The sequence below is a fragment of the Drosophila takahashii genome, chromosome 2L (assembly GCF_030179915.1).
Source record: "Drosophila takahashii strain IR98-3 E-12201 chromosome 2L, DtakHiC1v2, whole genome shotgun sequence".
NCBI classification, from domain to species: domain Eukaryota; kingdom Metazoa; phylum Arthropoda; class Insecta; order Diptera; family Drosophilidae; genus Drosophila; species Drosophila takahashii.
In genome coordinates this window covers 39,558,149-39,573,733 of record NC_091678.1, presented here as the reverse complement: position 1 = coordinate 39,573,733, position 15,585 = coordinate 39,558,149, and the positions used below count along the sequence as shown (strand labels likewise).

General features: G+C 44.9%; 2 protein-coding genes across 2 annotated transcripts; both read right to left on the bottom strand.

The window, feature by feature from the left end:
• LOC138911994 (uncharacterized) lies at positions 1-8,513 on the bottom strand. Its single transcript, XM_070211686.1, has 2 exons — positions 8,263-8,513; positions 1-975 (listed from the first exon to the last, which is right to left on the bottom strand). The coding sequence occupies exon 2, from the start codon at positions 691-693 to the stop codon at positions 10-12; it is 684 nt and encodes a 227-aa protein (XP_070067787.1). The 5' UTR covers positions 694-975; positions 8,263-8,513; the 3' UTR covers positions 1-9.
• LOC138914948 (uncharacterized) lies at positions 1,116-13,376 on the bottom strand. The gene is made up of 5 exons (XM_070219659.1): positions 13,312-13,376; positions 5,753-6,072; positions 4,290-5,582; positions 1,949-4,083; positions 1,116-1,874 (listed from the first exon to the last, which is right to left on the bottom strand). The coding sequence occupies exons 1-5, from the start codon at positions 13,374-13,376 to the stop codon at positions 1,116-1,118; spliced, it is 4,572 nt and encodes a 1,523-aa protein (XP_070075760.1).
• Positions 13,377-15,585: the final 2,209 nt, after the last annotated feature.

Sequence of the window (15,585 nt, the reverse complement as noted above, 5' to 3'; positions counted from 1 at the left end):
GATTAATCCTTAGGCGTGTCTGCATGCTCCAGACACGACCCATCCAAAGACCGTGCCCTGTGCGACGGGCAGCCCATCTCGTATATTTAGGAACCCGGGCCTGATTACGTCGGGGTATACGTCCGAGCCCAACACCAGCGAGACTGTCGCTGGGCGATGGAACTGCTCATCGGCCAGACGGATATCATCAAATTGGGCTCGCATAGAATCGCTTAGCGCGCGGATAGGGGTGCGGATTCGTAGACTCTGACTGATCTTCAGCAGCACGTCGATCTGGAAATCGCCCGTCCTCGACCGGATTGTCGTCGAGCAAACTTCTTCGCCTCTCACTGTCGTCGTGGGCAACTTGAACGCAGTTGCCAGGGAGCTGTCGATGGTGCTGACGGGCGTGCAAGGGTCGATTAACGCAGCCGTCTCGAAGGTGGTGGCCCCAGACTCCAGCAACACGATGGCCGTCGGAAGAATGTGGAGGCTCTGATGCTGCAGGAGAGCCGCCACTGATGGAGTTGCTGCTGACGCTGGACGTCGGACCGGTGTCCGTGCTTCCCGTGCCGCTGGCGATGGAGACCGCGAGACTGCCCTTGACAGCCGAGTGGTCGATCCGCGATGTTGCGAGGACGGCGATTGGCGACGTGGCGGGGATGGCGATTGACGACGCTGCTGGATGGGCGGTTGCCGAGTAGTCCCGGACATCTCGTGCAGGTGCAGCAGCGTGTGATGATTCTGCCCGCACTTTTTGCACGTGTCGCCACTGCGACATTGCCCCCCTGAGTGTTGATGGGCCAGGCAATTCGCACAATATTTATTGATGAGGACGGCACGGAGCCGCTTCTCCGTGCTGAGCCAAGGAAGCGGGTGCACTTCCGTAGAGGATGGATTCCCCGACAGACTCGGCAGCGGTAGGATCGAGTACCTCGTGAACGTCTGTCGTCCAAGGTTTGGGCGCTGCGAGGACGTGGAGCCATGGTTTTGATGCTTTAATAAAAAATGATAAGCAAATTTAGTATCAATTTGTGAACGGATTTTGAAAAATAAGGACAGAAGGCACTATTTTTGGAAAGCGGAGGTTGCCTTGGCCTCCATAGGAAGAAGTACTAGAATGAGGACAGAAGTTATTATTGCGGAAGTGCGGAGATTGCCTTGTCCTCCATAGGAAGAAGTACTAGTTTGTGGACCGGACGTTGGATGGTTCCACGAGAAGTAAGAATATCTACGACGCGTACTCTAGTATCAGCTCCTGGGATAGCAGCTACGATCCTGCCGAGCCGCCAGTCATTTGATGGCAAATTATCGTCCTTGATGACTACCATATCGTCGACTTGCAGATTTCTGGATGGACTCAACCACTTGTTGCGCTTGTGGAGTTCCTTTAGATACTCTTCTTTCCATCGCGAACTAAATTGTTGATGCTGGGCCTTGAGATGTTGCCATCGATTTATGATTGACTGGGCTTCGCCTTTAATTTCAGGCTCCGCCGTGGAAAGCAACGGTCCCCCGATCAGAAAATGGCCTGGCGTCAGTGCCAGCAAGTCTGTCGGGTCCTCTGACATTGGAGAGAGTGGTCTGGAATTAAGGCAGGCTTCAATCTTTGCCAGAAGCGTGGAAAGCTCTTCGAATGTATACTTGCGAGCGGACGTGGATTTGTAAAACAGCGTTTTAAAACTCTTTACTCCTGCCTCCCACAGGCCTCCCTTATGAGGAGCTCTCTTTAGTGCTTGCGTAAAGTCACGGGAAATAAGACTTGAGGCGCCAACAAAGGTTTTGCCGTTGTCGGAATGGACCCGCTGAGAACAACCTCTTCTAGCTAGAAAACGCGCAAACGCTGCTAGAAACTTCTCAGTTGTAAGGTCGGAGGTGGGTTCCAAATGGATGGCCTTTGTAGAACACACACAAACACACAAACATATCCCTTAGTGATGAGACAAGCTCTCCCTGTATAGTTTTTTACCTCAAAGGGGCCGGCGTAATCCACGCCGGTGTAAGTAAATGGCCTGGAAAAAGAGGCTCGATCAGTCGGAAAATCGCCCATCAATTGGGTTTGCAGTCTTTTCTTATAAATGGTGCACACCTTGCATGAATTCACCACGCCCTTTACCAGATTCTTGACTTTAGGAATCCAATATTTGGATCGCATCAAGCGCACTATCAATTGGTTGCCGCCATGAAGCGTAATCTGGTGCATGAATTGGACAAGAAGACGAGATAACCGACAGCTGTACGGGAGTAATACAGGATGGCGCTCGTCATACTGCAGGACCTTGGAGGCAGTTAAGCGACCACATGCTCTTAAGAGTCCCTGTTGGTCTATAAATGGAAACAAATTAGCAATTGGGCTTGATGCGGGTATGGATCTTTTGCTTCGTAACAATCGAAGCTCGAGCGCGTACTCTTCACGCTGGGCAAGTATTATGTAGGTCCTCTCAGCCTCCCGGATCTCCCGATTACTGAGCTGCTTATCCGGACTTACCGGAGCCTTACGACAGCGATTTAGGAACCTTTGGAAGTAAGCTAGGACTCGTAAAGCCTTGTCTAGTCTGGAAAAACGGTCAAGGAAATCATCAGCGGGGAGCTTTACGAAATGAACCTTCACCGCGCGCTGCTCTAATTCCGTGACTGGGTGTGGATCCGAAGTTTCTGGCCATTGAAGTTTGGGCAATTGTAACCACTGGGGCCCATGCCACCAGAGGTTGCTATCGCCCAGCTCTTGCAGGGACACGCCGCGACTAGCTAGGTCGGCAGGATTGTGTTCTGACCGCACATGTGACCAATTCTCAATCTTTGTAGCTTGAGCTATTTTGGTTACGCGGTTGGCTACGAATGTTGTCCAGGAGCAGGCTGGTTTCTTTAACCATGCCAGGACAATGGTAGAATCTGTCCAGCAGAAAATCTCAGAGCTTTTTGACAGCATATTTGGAAGGATGGTAGATGCCATATCTGCCAGCAATAGGGCACCACATAGCTCGAGTCGGGGGAGAGATACAGTTTTCACAGGGGCAACCCGGGTCTTTGCCGTTAGCAGATTAGTCAATATCTGCTGACCGACTTCAACCCTGACATACAGCGCCGCCCCATAGGCTTTTTGGGAAGCGTCACAGAACCCGTGAAGCTCAATTTTTACCTGGGGCTGGTAACCGACCCATCTCGGAATACGGATTTGATCGAGATCGGAATAACTTTGCAGGAACACTTGCCATCTATGGCTCATTTCGTCGGGAAGGTTGTCATCCCAGCCTAACTCTTGCAGCCAGATCTCCTGCATAAAAATTTTGGCCCGGACGATGAACGGTGCAAGCCATCCAGCGGGATCGAATAGCTTTGTGATCTGGGAGAGAACTTCTCTTTTAGTATAGGAGGACTTGACGGATATTTCTGGGGGCACGAAGTAGAACTCGTCGGTGGTTGCTCTCCAACGAATGCCGAGGGTTTTGGCTGTGCTTTCGGCATCAATATTTAGGAACTCAGAATGGAGAAGATGCTCATTTGGAATGTCCTTTAAAACCCCCTTGTGGTTGGAAGTCCACTTTCTAAGCGGAAAACCGGCCGAATTCAAAGCGGTTACTAACTCCTGGATGGCAAGTTGAGCTTCTTGTTGAGAATTCGATCCTGCTAAAACGTCATCAACATACATGAAGTTGCGGATTATATGACTGGCTTTAGGAAACTGCTGATCGACGTCATCAGCCAGCTGTTTCAGCACTCGGATGGCGAGATAGGGCGCGCAATTGACACCGAATGTTACGGTTTTCAGCTCGTAATCTCGAATGTCACCTTCCTTGTTTCGGAAAAGAATCCTTTGAAAGGGCGTGTGCTTTGGATCGACCCAGATCTGCCTATACATTTTCGTGATGTCTGCACTAAAAACATACTTGAAATAGCGCCACTTTAAAATCTGAATTGTTAAGTCAGATTGGAGGACTGGACCGGCATGCAGCACATCGTTCAAGCTAGTCCCATTTGCTGACGGGCTGGAAGCGTTGAATACCACCCGGAGTTTCGTGGTCGTGCTTTCGGGTTTTATAACCGCATGGTGTGGGAGGTAGTAGTTTGGAGAATTGTGAGTGGGCGAAACCTCTCTCATATGGCCTAAATCCAAATATTCTTGAATCACGGAGTTGTACTGCTCATTTAATGGAGTGTCCCTTCGTAAACGATTCTCGTTTCTCAGAAACTGAGCAAGTGCTATAGACCTTGAGTAACCAACTCTGATCCACAATGATCGGGGTCGCAGAACGGTAACGTCACTACGTACTTCCCGCTCGCGTCTCAAGTTGTGGTTCGTAGAAAATTACTTTCGCAGACGGAATCGGACTCTTTTACCATTTTTGATGGTAGATCTTCCACCTCCCAAAACTTCGTAAGAAGTTTGTCTAAGGATGCCTCACTTGTTTTTGTAATTTGAGTCGTAAAGGCTGAGACTCGGTTGCTCGTGGACATGGACACTGGACCAGTGAGCACCCACCCGAAGATGGTCTCTTGCCCAAAAAGAGATCCGCAGATGTTGGTCTTTGTGCCACTCAGCAGCACGGATGGAAGAATATCAGCTCCGATAAGAACGTCTATCTGGGAACTCTGGAGAAATGTGGGATCTGCCCATTGAAGGTTTGGCAAATCTCTCAGGATATCTTGTGGAATGGAATGTGAGGGTAATCTGCCTGCTAGTTCTGGCAGAACATACGCTGCGGTGTCTAACTGCAGGCCCGGCTTAGTAGGAGAACGAATGGCGAAATGGCAAAGCCTTGTTGACTGGGCAGCAACGGTCTGATTTAAACCAGACACTTGAGCTTGAATGGGGCGGAACGGCAGATTGACCAACTTGAAAAGACGCTCCGTTATGAACGTCGCTTCAGATCCCGAGTCGATCAAAGCGCGTGCTCGGAAGTGGGTGCCGAGGTGGCAAATATCAATCATTGCCGTGCCCAACAGAACTGCCTTTGAGCCCGAGGCAAAACAGACTTGTACATTTGAGTGTTCATCGGGAATGTCTGAGCCTCCCGACGGAGGATCGGATCTAGGTCTCGCATGTCCAGAGGAACTTGGATTGTTGGAAAATGGGTTGCCTCGATGCAAAAGCGTGTGATGTCTCCCTCGGCATACAAAGCAGCTGTGCGTACTGGAACAATCCCGGAGCTGATGGCCTCTCGCGAAGCAATTCAAGCATAACTGCTTCTTTTTTATGTAGTTTTCCCGCGCCTCTACTGCCATCTGAATGAAGCGAGGGCACAACCGCACTGGGTGAGTCTCCTTAGAGCACAAATCGCAACTCTTTGGTTTGACACTCACTTTGGCTTCAAAGGAGTTAAGCTTCTTCGTAACTTGGGAATTTTTGGAAGTTGACGGACCACCAAGACTCTGCTTCATGTCCTCAATGGCTTCTAAGGTTCTATACCTATCGCTAAGGAACGCGTTCATCTCATCCCATGTAGGAACATCAGACTTTGATGTAAGGGATTGTTCCCACAAGGAAAGGGTCAATCTGGGCAACTTACTGGCGCACAGGTAGACCAGCAAGCAATCCCAATTTTCGGTTGATATTTTGGAGTGGGCTAATGCTGTCAGGCACCCTTGGATGGTGCTCTGAAGCTCTTTTATGGAGTGGCCAGTTTCGGCATTAACGGAACTTAAGTTAAATAGGAGCTTGAGCTGACTGTTCACTAAAAGTCTTTTGTTTTCGAAACGGTCTCGAAGCGCCTCCCAAGCGGAAGCGAAACCATCATTAGTGAGCGGGACTTGGCAACAATTGCCTTTGCCTCACCGCTCGTTTTCGCGTTGAGATGGAATAACTTCTCGACCGGCGTCAACCGTGTGTTGTTGACGTAGACGGCAGTGAAAAGGTCCCTGAATGTTGGCCATTTGAGATAGTCTCCCTCAAATACTTCTGTATCACATGGAGGCAACCGGCACCCAGACGGAATGTACGCGGACTGATTGTCGGTGCTCGACAACGGCTGCTGTGAACTGGCTCGGTCAATTAACTCGCTGAGCTGAACCGATAGCTCCTCGTACACCGAATAGCAATATTCATATTTTCGGTGTAGAGTCGCCAAAATATCCGACGCCTCGTCAGTCGTAAGGCTGGAAATCGTGTCTAGACAAGCTTCAAATTCCTTCTCGGCTTTGTCCCAGAGTGAACGGACTTGTTCTTTTCGGACTTTGCAGGTGTGGACGGACGGAGCGGCAGCTCCTGGAGTTTCTATAGTCGCTCTGAAATGGCTCATACGGTCGGACACCGTGATAAACCGCGCGAGGGCTGCAACTGCAATTTCGTTACTCATTTTTGGCTGAGAACGAGTTGCTAGCGACTTTACGGACTTGGTCTGGATTTGCGACCTAACTTTAGGCGTGAGCGGACTTAGAGACAATCGTTTCGGATGGATTGTAGGAACAGACAACTTCTTGTCGCCTGCTTGGCTGGCTACTGAAGTTTCGCTCTTTGCCTTTGATATTGGATTTGGGGCTACTGGGCTTGAGGTGCGCGCGCTTGGTGATGCGGATAGCGATCGCGTTTTATTTGCAGACGGAACTGACAACTTAGTTTTGTCTCCTGGCATTCCAGAAAGGTCCGTCCTGGAATGTGGTCACGCTGTTGCGGATCACCGGGATTGATTGGCAAAGAAAAGGACCGACGAAAAAATGGATAACTTCCGGAAAATACGGCCCCAAAATTTCAAAAAATCTAATAGCTGAATGTCAACAATAGTGGATCGACGCGACAAAAAATATTACGGAATTAGTTCAATTTTGTTTTAAAAAAAAACAAAAATGTTAATATATCGCAGTGGCTTCTTAGTTTTCTCGGTATAGATTGCAAGCGGTCCGCTTTTGTTTCCTAGCGTTGCAGCTCCGTGGTCTACTTTGGAATATGTGGAAACGGAACACCAATAAAAATTTCAAGGTTTTCGAAACAACTATTTTAACGTGCGAGGAAAATATCGTTGGTGTGGAAAAAAATATTCTGCAAGATATTTGCAGTCGGTTGCTGTGCTGCGAAAATGAGCGGTAGGAATGGGAAAATATATATATCGCGCACCGTCACGGCTTGGTCACAAAAATATTTATTTATTTTTATTTTAATGGATGTGAGCCGCCGGTGTGTGCGAATTAGCGCTGCTGAAATAAATACCATGCAAATTCTGGACAGGCGTATCGTGCTGGTGGGTTCGGTGGAACCAGGTTATTTTTTTTTGTAATTTTATGCAATATATAATAAATTGTGTTCAGCGGAAACAAGTTATTTTGGTATTGTGTATAATAAAATTAATTGTGTTGGGTGGAAAATATATATAATTGTGCATATATTAATAGGTGTATTAGCATCAGGATTATATGTTTTTACTTTGTGTATATATATTGTATATTTTATCTTCGGAAATTATAAATGATGTGGGCTGTATTTTAAATGTTGATTTGGAAATGTTTGTAAGGTGTACCGAGAAGGAACGTACGTGTTTATCGTGCTTACGTTGCCTTACGTTACGTTACGTGACTTTTCCCTTCTGTACATACGTGGAAATGGATATGTCGATATGTACGTACATTAATAAGCATGCATTAGGATTATGTATATGTGTGTATGTATGGGCGTATGGATGTGTGTGTTAAAATTGTAATTTTAAATATTTTGTAAATTGGAGATAATGTGGATATATGTGTATGTATGGGCGTATGGATGTGTTTTAAAATTGTAATTTTAAATATTTTGTAAATTGGAGATAATGTGGATATATGTGTATGTATGGGCGTATGGATGTGTGTTTTAAAATTGTAATTTTAAATATTTTGTAAATTGGAGATAATGTGGACTGTATGGTAAATGTCGCTGTAGAAATGTTCGCAGGGTGTAACGCGGAGGTACGTGTATGTTAGCTTACGTACATATGTTGCGCTGGTCAGGCATATGTATGTACGTACATTAAAAAGTGTGCATCTGGATTGTATGTCCGTATGAACCCAAATATGTATGGTAAGTGGGAACTATGAAAAGCAAAGCCGGAAAATGGCGGTCGTATGAAGATGGAAATAGCAATACGAAAAAAGAAGCCGGAATATGGCGGTCGTATGAAAATGGAAATAGCAATACGAAAAAGAAGCCGGAAAATGGCGGTCGTATGAAAATGGAAATAGCAATACGAAAAAGAAGCCGGAATATGGCGATCGTATGAACAAATGGAAATGGCCGATCAGACAGATATACGAAATTGGATTGGAAAAATTGGAAATATCTGGCTGGTCGGCAGCAATACGTAGATATAAGAACGGTCGTACTTATTTTAAATTGATGGAAAGGAAATCAAGGAAAAATCCGCCTGGTTGAACGCTGGTGCTGGAACTTCGTCTCCTCTTCTAGAAATTATCCGGTCGATGGATCATGAAATGTCGGGGGGCGGGATTTTCCAATTGGGGATGTTTGTGGTGGTGCTACCGATCCCGAGAAGTCAATTTATGACGGCCGAAATGTTTTCGTTTTCACTTTATAAAATAATACTCCACGATTTTATTGACTTCAATTGCGTACGGTTCGTTACACTGGTAAATTAGAACTAACTTAAAACTACAGAGTGGAAGCTCCAAGAGCCGCTTGGAGAGCGGAGTGGAGATACTTAACAGTGCGAGAGAGCGAGATGCGAGCGATCTGGAAGAACTGCTGTCTCGACTGTCAAGGCTCCAGGGGCGCTTGAAGGGAAAATGGGCCGGGACTGGGGGCGCCGCTCTGGCGCGAACAGAAGGTATAAAAATGCACTTCTTTTACTTAGATCGCATTCATCTCTAAAGATTATAAAATGAAAGACCGATTTTTAGGGGGATACGACCACAGCCTAAACCATAAGAGCTAGAGCAGCCAGTATTCCATTGGGGGCGTAGGCGCCCACTAAGGTCCGACATGTCCCCCCAGTGGCCCCAAACAGCTCCAATATCCATATTTAGAGCAAAAAATCATTAGATTTACTTAAGCTTAGCTTCTAAAGTGGTTGGACTTTCGAAATTTTGATTTTGCAGAATTTTAGGTCTTGAAAGGGCCTAATTAGAAATCTAAAAGAAATTTCGATATCCCCCATAATTTGGGGGCTACATTTAAAATTAACTTTTCGATTTAAAAAATATAAACCGTTGCTCCGATCGAGATGATTTTTTGGTAAATGGTTATTCTATGGCCCAAATGCTTAAGTTTAAATGTTTAAGTTTTAACATTTTTGTAAATGGTTATTTTTTGGTAAATGGTTATTCTATGGCCCAAATGCTTAAGTTTAATTGTTTAAGTTTTTAACATTTTTTTAAAGTATTTTTAACGAATTTATTTTGATTTCCTAAGTTATTGCGTTGCATTTTGTGGGAGCCCGCCGATTTTGTTCTTAAAAGTACCCTTTACGCGGCTCCTAATTATTTTAGTAATTACTGTGATTTTTCTAGATTTTTAGGTCAATCCGTTCTGGGTGAAATTTGTTACTGACCGTATTTTAGGGGTCGAATTTTATAGTAATTTAGATAGGGAAGGCAGGTGGGCGGGGAAGCCGTAAATCAAATTGTTTAAACATTTGAATTTGTTTAAACAATATGAGCACGTGTAATAAAGAGCAAGAGAATCAATTGGTTTGAATATTAAATGTTCTTTTAATATGATCAATGCGATTTGAATTTTAGTTCACAAAAATCGGTTACAAAATGTCTTATGTCTTGTAAGTATGTTGTGGAAATGTAAATGAAATATTCTTTTAGCAAAAGGATATCAGTATCACTATGGACGGCAGTCCATGTAGTGACGAAGCGCACCAGGAGAGTGTGCGAAGGCGACTACTATATATACACGAAGAAATGAAAATCTACTGTGATGGTCCGATCATAATGAATGATACACCTATCGAAAGGTATTGCGAAAACTAACAGGATTGCATACCAAGACTTTAAGAAAATCAATTGGCTTGGGAGAGAGAGCGGTGAAAGTGAAAAAGTGAAAATTTCGAAATTTGGAGCTGTTGGGGCCGGTGGGGATAAATGCCCCATCGCAATGTTTTAGTTGTATTCCTTTTGAAAATACCCGTCGAATGAGGGGTCACATGTCGAAATCCGACGCTCCGTTCAAAAGGTATAGCCAAAATAAGATTTTCAACGTCTTCCCAAAATGAAAATTTAATTCTGTTTGTCAGTTTGTCCAAAACATGTTTTTGAGTTTTGAAAATTTGATATGACGTTCATCACATCGATATAAAAAACTTTTGTTCTACCACTTTTGGAAAAACTCGCTAGTTTAGCGGGAAAACAGCTATAAATAGCTAAAATTTGGAAAGCCGTAACTTCTATACTACTAATGCTACAGACTTGTGCTGCATCTCGTTTGAAAGGTATTTTTAAATGCTATAAACGCCTTCTATATGCAATTTGTGTAAATGTAATAGTTAAAAAGATATGAACAACAGAATTTTTTTTTTAACTTTCTTTTTAGCTTTTTTTAAATTTTCTCAGAAACGGCTCTAACGATTTTCCTTACAACTTTAAACTGTATAGCCCTTGAGCTTCCTTAAATTTTGGTATATAACACATTACTGTAAAAAGTCACGTTTAAAAGTTATTTTTTTACGAAAATAGCCACTTTTGCCAGCTCGAACAACTAAAGCTTCTTGAGTATTGAATTTTGTGTGAGGGTATCCGAACTGTATTTTAGGGTCATGGAATCAGTAAATTTGCACTTAAGAGTTCCATATAGGAATCTTTTGTTCTACGACTTTTGGAAAAAGCCGCTACTTTAGCGGGAAAAAAGCTAAAAATAGCTAAATTTCGTTAGTTTGTAAGTTCTACACTACTAAAGGTACAGACATGTGCGATAACTCGCTTAAAAGGTATTTTGATATACTTCATCGCCTTTTTAACTTAATTCGTTTAATACAATGGCTTACCAATTTAAATTTAAATGTATATATTAGCTCCTATGAGAACAAATGTAAACAAACAAAAACTTCTGATATCAAATAAAAACACCTCTTAACGAGGTAAAAAACTAGTGACGATCGCGCCTTCAACATACAAAAGTTCTGATATCAACATTTGTGACGAAAAATTATTACACTTGTCATTAAATAGACTTTCTAATATTTTCTCATTCGGAACGCTGCAATAGAAAATGCCTGTAAAGGGAAAAAGGCTGGAATAGTTTGCGAATTGACTTCGTTCTGGGTGGAATTTGCTACTGACCGTTTTTTAATCAAGACAAATATTGATATAGATAGGGAAGGCAGATGGGCGGGGAAGCCGTGAATCAAATTGTTTAAACATTTGAATTTGTTTAAACAATATGAGGCACGTGTAATAAAGAGCAAGAGAATCAATTGGTTTGAATATTTAATGTTCTTTTAATATTATCAATGCGATTTGAATTTTAGTTCACAAAAATCGGTTACAAAATGTCTTATGTAAGTATGTTGTGGAAATGTAAATGAAATATTCTTTTAGCAAACGGATATCAGTATTGTCTTGAATTTGAATTTGATCGAATCTCAATTCCTTAGTCAGCTGCAATGCACACACACAAACGTACACACGCATATACATATGTATCTAATGGCTGTGTGTGTAAAATACTCATTTTTTTGATATATTTATTTTGTGCGTGTGTGTGTACATAGTAGAGCAAATCATTGTTTGTTTTTGTTTTTCACAAATCCAAAGTTTGTCGATAACTCAACATTTGAAAACTAATAAATAGTTTGCTGATCGGTCTTTTGCATTTAAAAAAACAGAAGCAATTTTAAGGAAAATTTCGACTGTAAAATTCAGCTTAATGGGATTTCTGTAAGGTCTACCGATATATTAAAATTTAACGTTTACTTAAGATTTGCGATATAATCGATTTTTTTTGGCTGTGGTATTTTTATTTTCCCCTTGCGCGGTCACACTTAAATTGCGACAGCAGGGCATTCATATGTACATACATACATGCGCCAGCAGAACATACATACAAACATATGGGGACGCGTGACGTCACATTATGTTAGCCAAATTTGAAAATATTGGGGACTTGGTTAAGGATGCTGAATCTCCAAGAAATTTAAATGCAGTTATTTGCGGGTATGCCATAAGATTATGAACATCACATTTTAAACCATTTTAACAACATTTATAACAGAGAAATGGCAAAAGAAAGAATTAAAAAAAAAACAAATCGAATTTCTAAAAAGTACCCCTTACGCGGATCCTAATTATTTTAGTAATTACTGTGATTTTTCTAGATTTTTTAGGTCAATCCGTTCTGGGTGGAATTTGCTACTGACCGTATTTTAGGGGTCGAATTTTATAGTAATTTAGATAGGGAAGGCAGGTGGGCGGGGAAGCCGTGAATCAAATTGTTTAAACATTTGAATTTGTTTATACAATATGAGGCACGTGTAATAAAGAGCAAGAGAATCAATTGGTTTGAATATTTAATGTTCTTTTTATACCCGTTACTCGTAGAGTAAAAGGGTATATTGTATTCGTGCAAAAGTATGTAACAGGTAGAAGGAAGCGTTTCCGACCCCATAAAGTATATATATTCTTGATCAGGATCACTAGCCGAGTCGATCTAGCCATGTCCGTCTGTCCGTCTGTCCGTCTGTCTGTCTGTCTGTCTGTCCGTCTGTCCGTATGAACGCTGAGATCTCGGAAACTATAGAAGCTAGAAGATTGGCATTTTGCATGCAGATTCTAGGAATTCCTACGCAGCGCAAGTTTGTTTCAAAATGGTGCCACGCCCCCTCTAACGCCCACCATCGCTTATATACGATTTTAAAAATTTTAATATTTTGGAAAAGTAAAAATGCAGTTTTATTGTGTTTATCAATACCTATCGAAATGTAGAAGAAATTTTTCAAATCGGACCATTCGTTAAAAAGTTATGCGTGATCAACGTTTTCTATCTCTATCTCCATCTCCCTCGCACTCCCTTTACCTGAGTAACGGGTATCTGATAGTCGGGGCATCCGACTATAACGTTCCCTCTTGTTTTTTAATATGATCAATGCGATTTGAATTTTAGTTCACAAAAATCTGTTACAAAATGTCTTATGTAAGTATGTTGTGGAAATGTAAATGAAATATTCTTTTAGCAAACAGATATCAGTATTGTCTTGAATTTGAATTTGATCGAATCTCAATTCCTTAGTCAGCTGCAATGCACACACACAAACGTACACACGCATATATGTGGGGGGATCGGTTGCAGGTGGCAGAAAGAGCGGTTGCACTTCGTAGGTGCTCCCCAAAAAGTGCAAGAAATCTCGCGTCGTGGCAGCGCGAGACGGTCCAAAGAGCATCCCGCAGATGCACGCGGCGCCGCAGACGACTTACTCGTGGAGGCCCGACTCCGGGTGACCGATGGAGCCCGTAGTCAGTGCCGCCCCAAAACCCGGCATGGGTCAGAGGTGAGAGCACTTTCCGCGGGAACTTTCTCTTTCGCGTCTCTTTGTCTTTGTCTTTGTATTTTTCTTAACAACTCTCTTGCGACCAAATGTGGCGGCGACCACAACAACAAGCCGGTCACGCCAGCTGACCGCTCGATCAGCTGCTGGCCAGTGTTGGTAAACGCGTGAGGAAGGCGCATCTGGCAACGACGTATCCCTATCTAGGCACCCGTCCGCTGGGGGCGCTGGCGTAATGTCTGTCAGAAGCTGCTTGCTACAGGTTGCACATGCAAGCTAATGTAGCATATATCTCCGGGCTGCTGCTCCAAATCCTTGACTAAAGGATTCGGAATCTGGTCGGAACCACCGACACGGTTTGCACAAAGGGAAAATAGGTGTTAAAAGGTCAAGGAGCGGACTAACAGGCAACCCCACCGCCTAGGCGGCACACCGCAAATTGGGGCTCTGGCGACCGAGCAGGAGCGGTATAGCTTCCACCGGCAAAAACATAGGGAAACTCATGCCCACCGTGGGAACCCAACTGTGCCCTCAACCCACTCCCCGGAAAATCCACGTAGCGTCTGACCCATACTGGGCGGCTGCGTGGTCTGCGTCTGTGCCAAAGTGGCCGGCAGTCACGACACCTGGCAGCAGGTATAAAATGCAAACAACCTGGCAGTAGGTAAAAAATGCACAACCTGGCAGTAGGTATAAAATGCACCAATGGAAGGAATGTCGACTAAAAACGAAACTACTCCAGGTGGCAACCACACAAGTGGAAATCCACTCGTGGGATCTCCCACGGCCAGGGCACGGATTCTGGAGGCCCTAAATCCCATTCTTAACAACAAACCTGGCGAGGCGGTGGCGAACTTGGCCGCCTCGACAGCGAATGCACCAAGTTTAAGTTTAAGCAAGAAGGTCGAAAACAAGGGCACGGAAGCAGCCGGAGCGTTCAAGAGCAGCTTGAAGATTCTCAGGTCACCCGTCCTGAGAAAACCCACGGGCCTGCCGCCGCCGCGAGAAGAGGACGCGGTGCAGGACGCGGCCAAGCGTCAAAGGGACCCATGCAGCCCAACTGGCGGGCAGAAAACAACCTCTGCAAAGAGGGCCAAAGCGGACCAGGAGCTCACGGGACTGGAACAGCTCGCGGAGATTGGAGTGCTTCTCGACGAAGTCATCCATCTCACGAGTGTCATGCAGGTGCGTCACATCAATGTGACCATGAAAGCAATGTTCTCGAGGATGAAGTTCTTCCAAGAAAGTGCATTGAGCTCCCTCAGCCAAGCTGGGGACTCCCATACGCAAATAGAGCCCATGGAGTGCATGAAATGCAAAGGTCCACTCCGAAACAGCGAGAGCAAGGAGCAACAGATGCCGGTATGTCTAAAACAGGACAACGCAGCGCAAACCGAGTTCTGGCGAAACGCGACACAAGGCCCGACGACCACCAGCGCGGTGCAGACAGACCCGTGGCGAAGGCTCAGCCAACCCGACACGGCTCTCGATGGGGGAGAGCTCCCGACTCCATCAGCGCAACCGTCTACGCTTAGAGCGCCCCCGGGGTCCCAGCAGGCAGAAAAAAGAAACCCACGAGATGATGAAAAATCCAGAGGCTCCCGTGAAAATCCAGCAGCGAGAGGCAGCGCTGGGAAAGACGCGACCACTGCCTGGAGAAAGGCTGCTCCGAAAAAGCGGCCCCGAAAGCCTCACCGCCCGGACGCCCTTATAGTGGAAGCCAATGGCAAGACCTACAGCGAAGTCCTAGCTATGGTCACCCGTAGGGACGACGGGAAGCGGCAAAGCCTCAGCTCCCGAGTTAACAAGGTTAGGCGTACAGAGACCGGGAACCTTCTTCTGGAGCTCAACAGAAGCGAGGACAACAGCACGGAAGAAATAAAAGAGAGCCTCGAGGCGGTTCTTGGAGAAGCGACTACGGTGCGAGCGCTATCCGAAAGCACGAGGACGAAGACGGTGGTGATAAGCGACCTGGATCCACTAGTGGTGGCCGAAGATGTCATCAAAGCTCTGGTGGACCAATTTGCCGTGAACACCGCATTCGTTAAACTGAGGAGTCTCCGTCCATCATACAGGGACACTCAGACGGCAGTAGTTGGATTGGCAAGCAAGGAGGCAGAAGAGGTTCTTGGGAAGGGCAAGATCAAGATAGGATGGTCCATCTGCAAAGTGAAGGAGAGGGACTCGCAGCCCAGGTGCTACA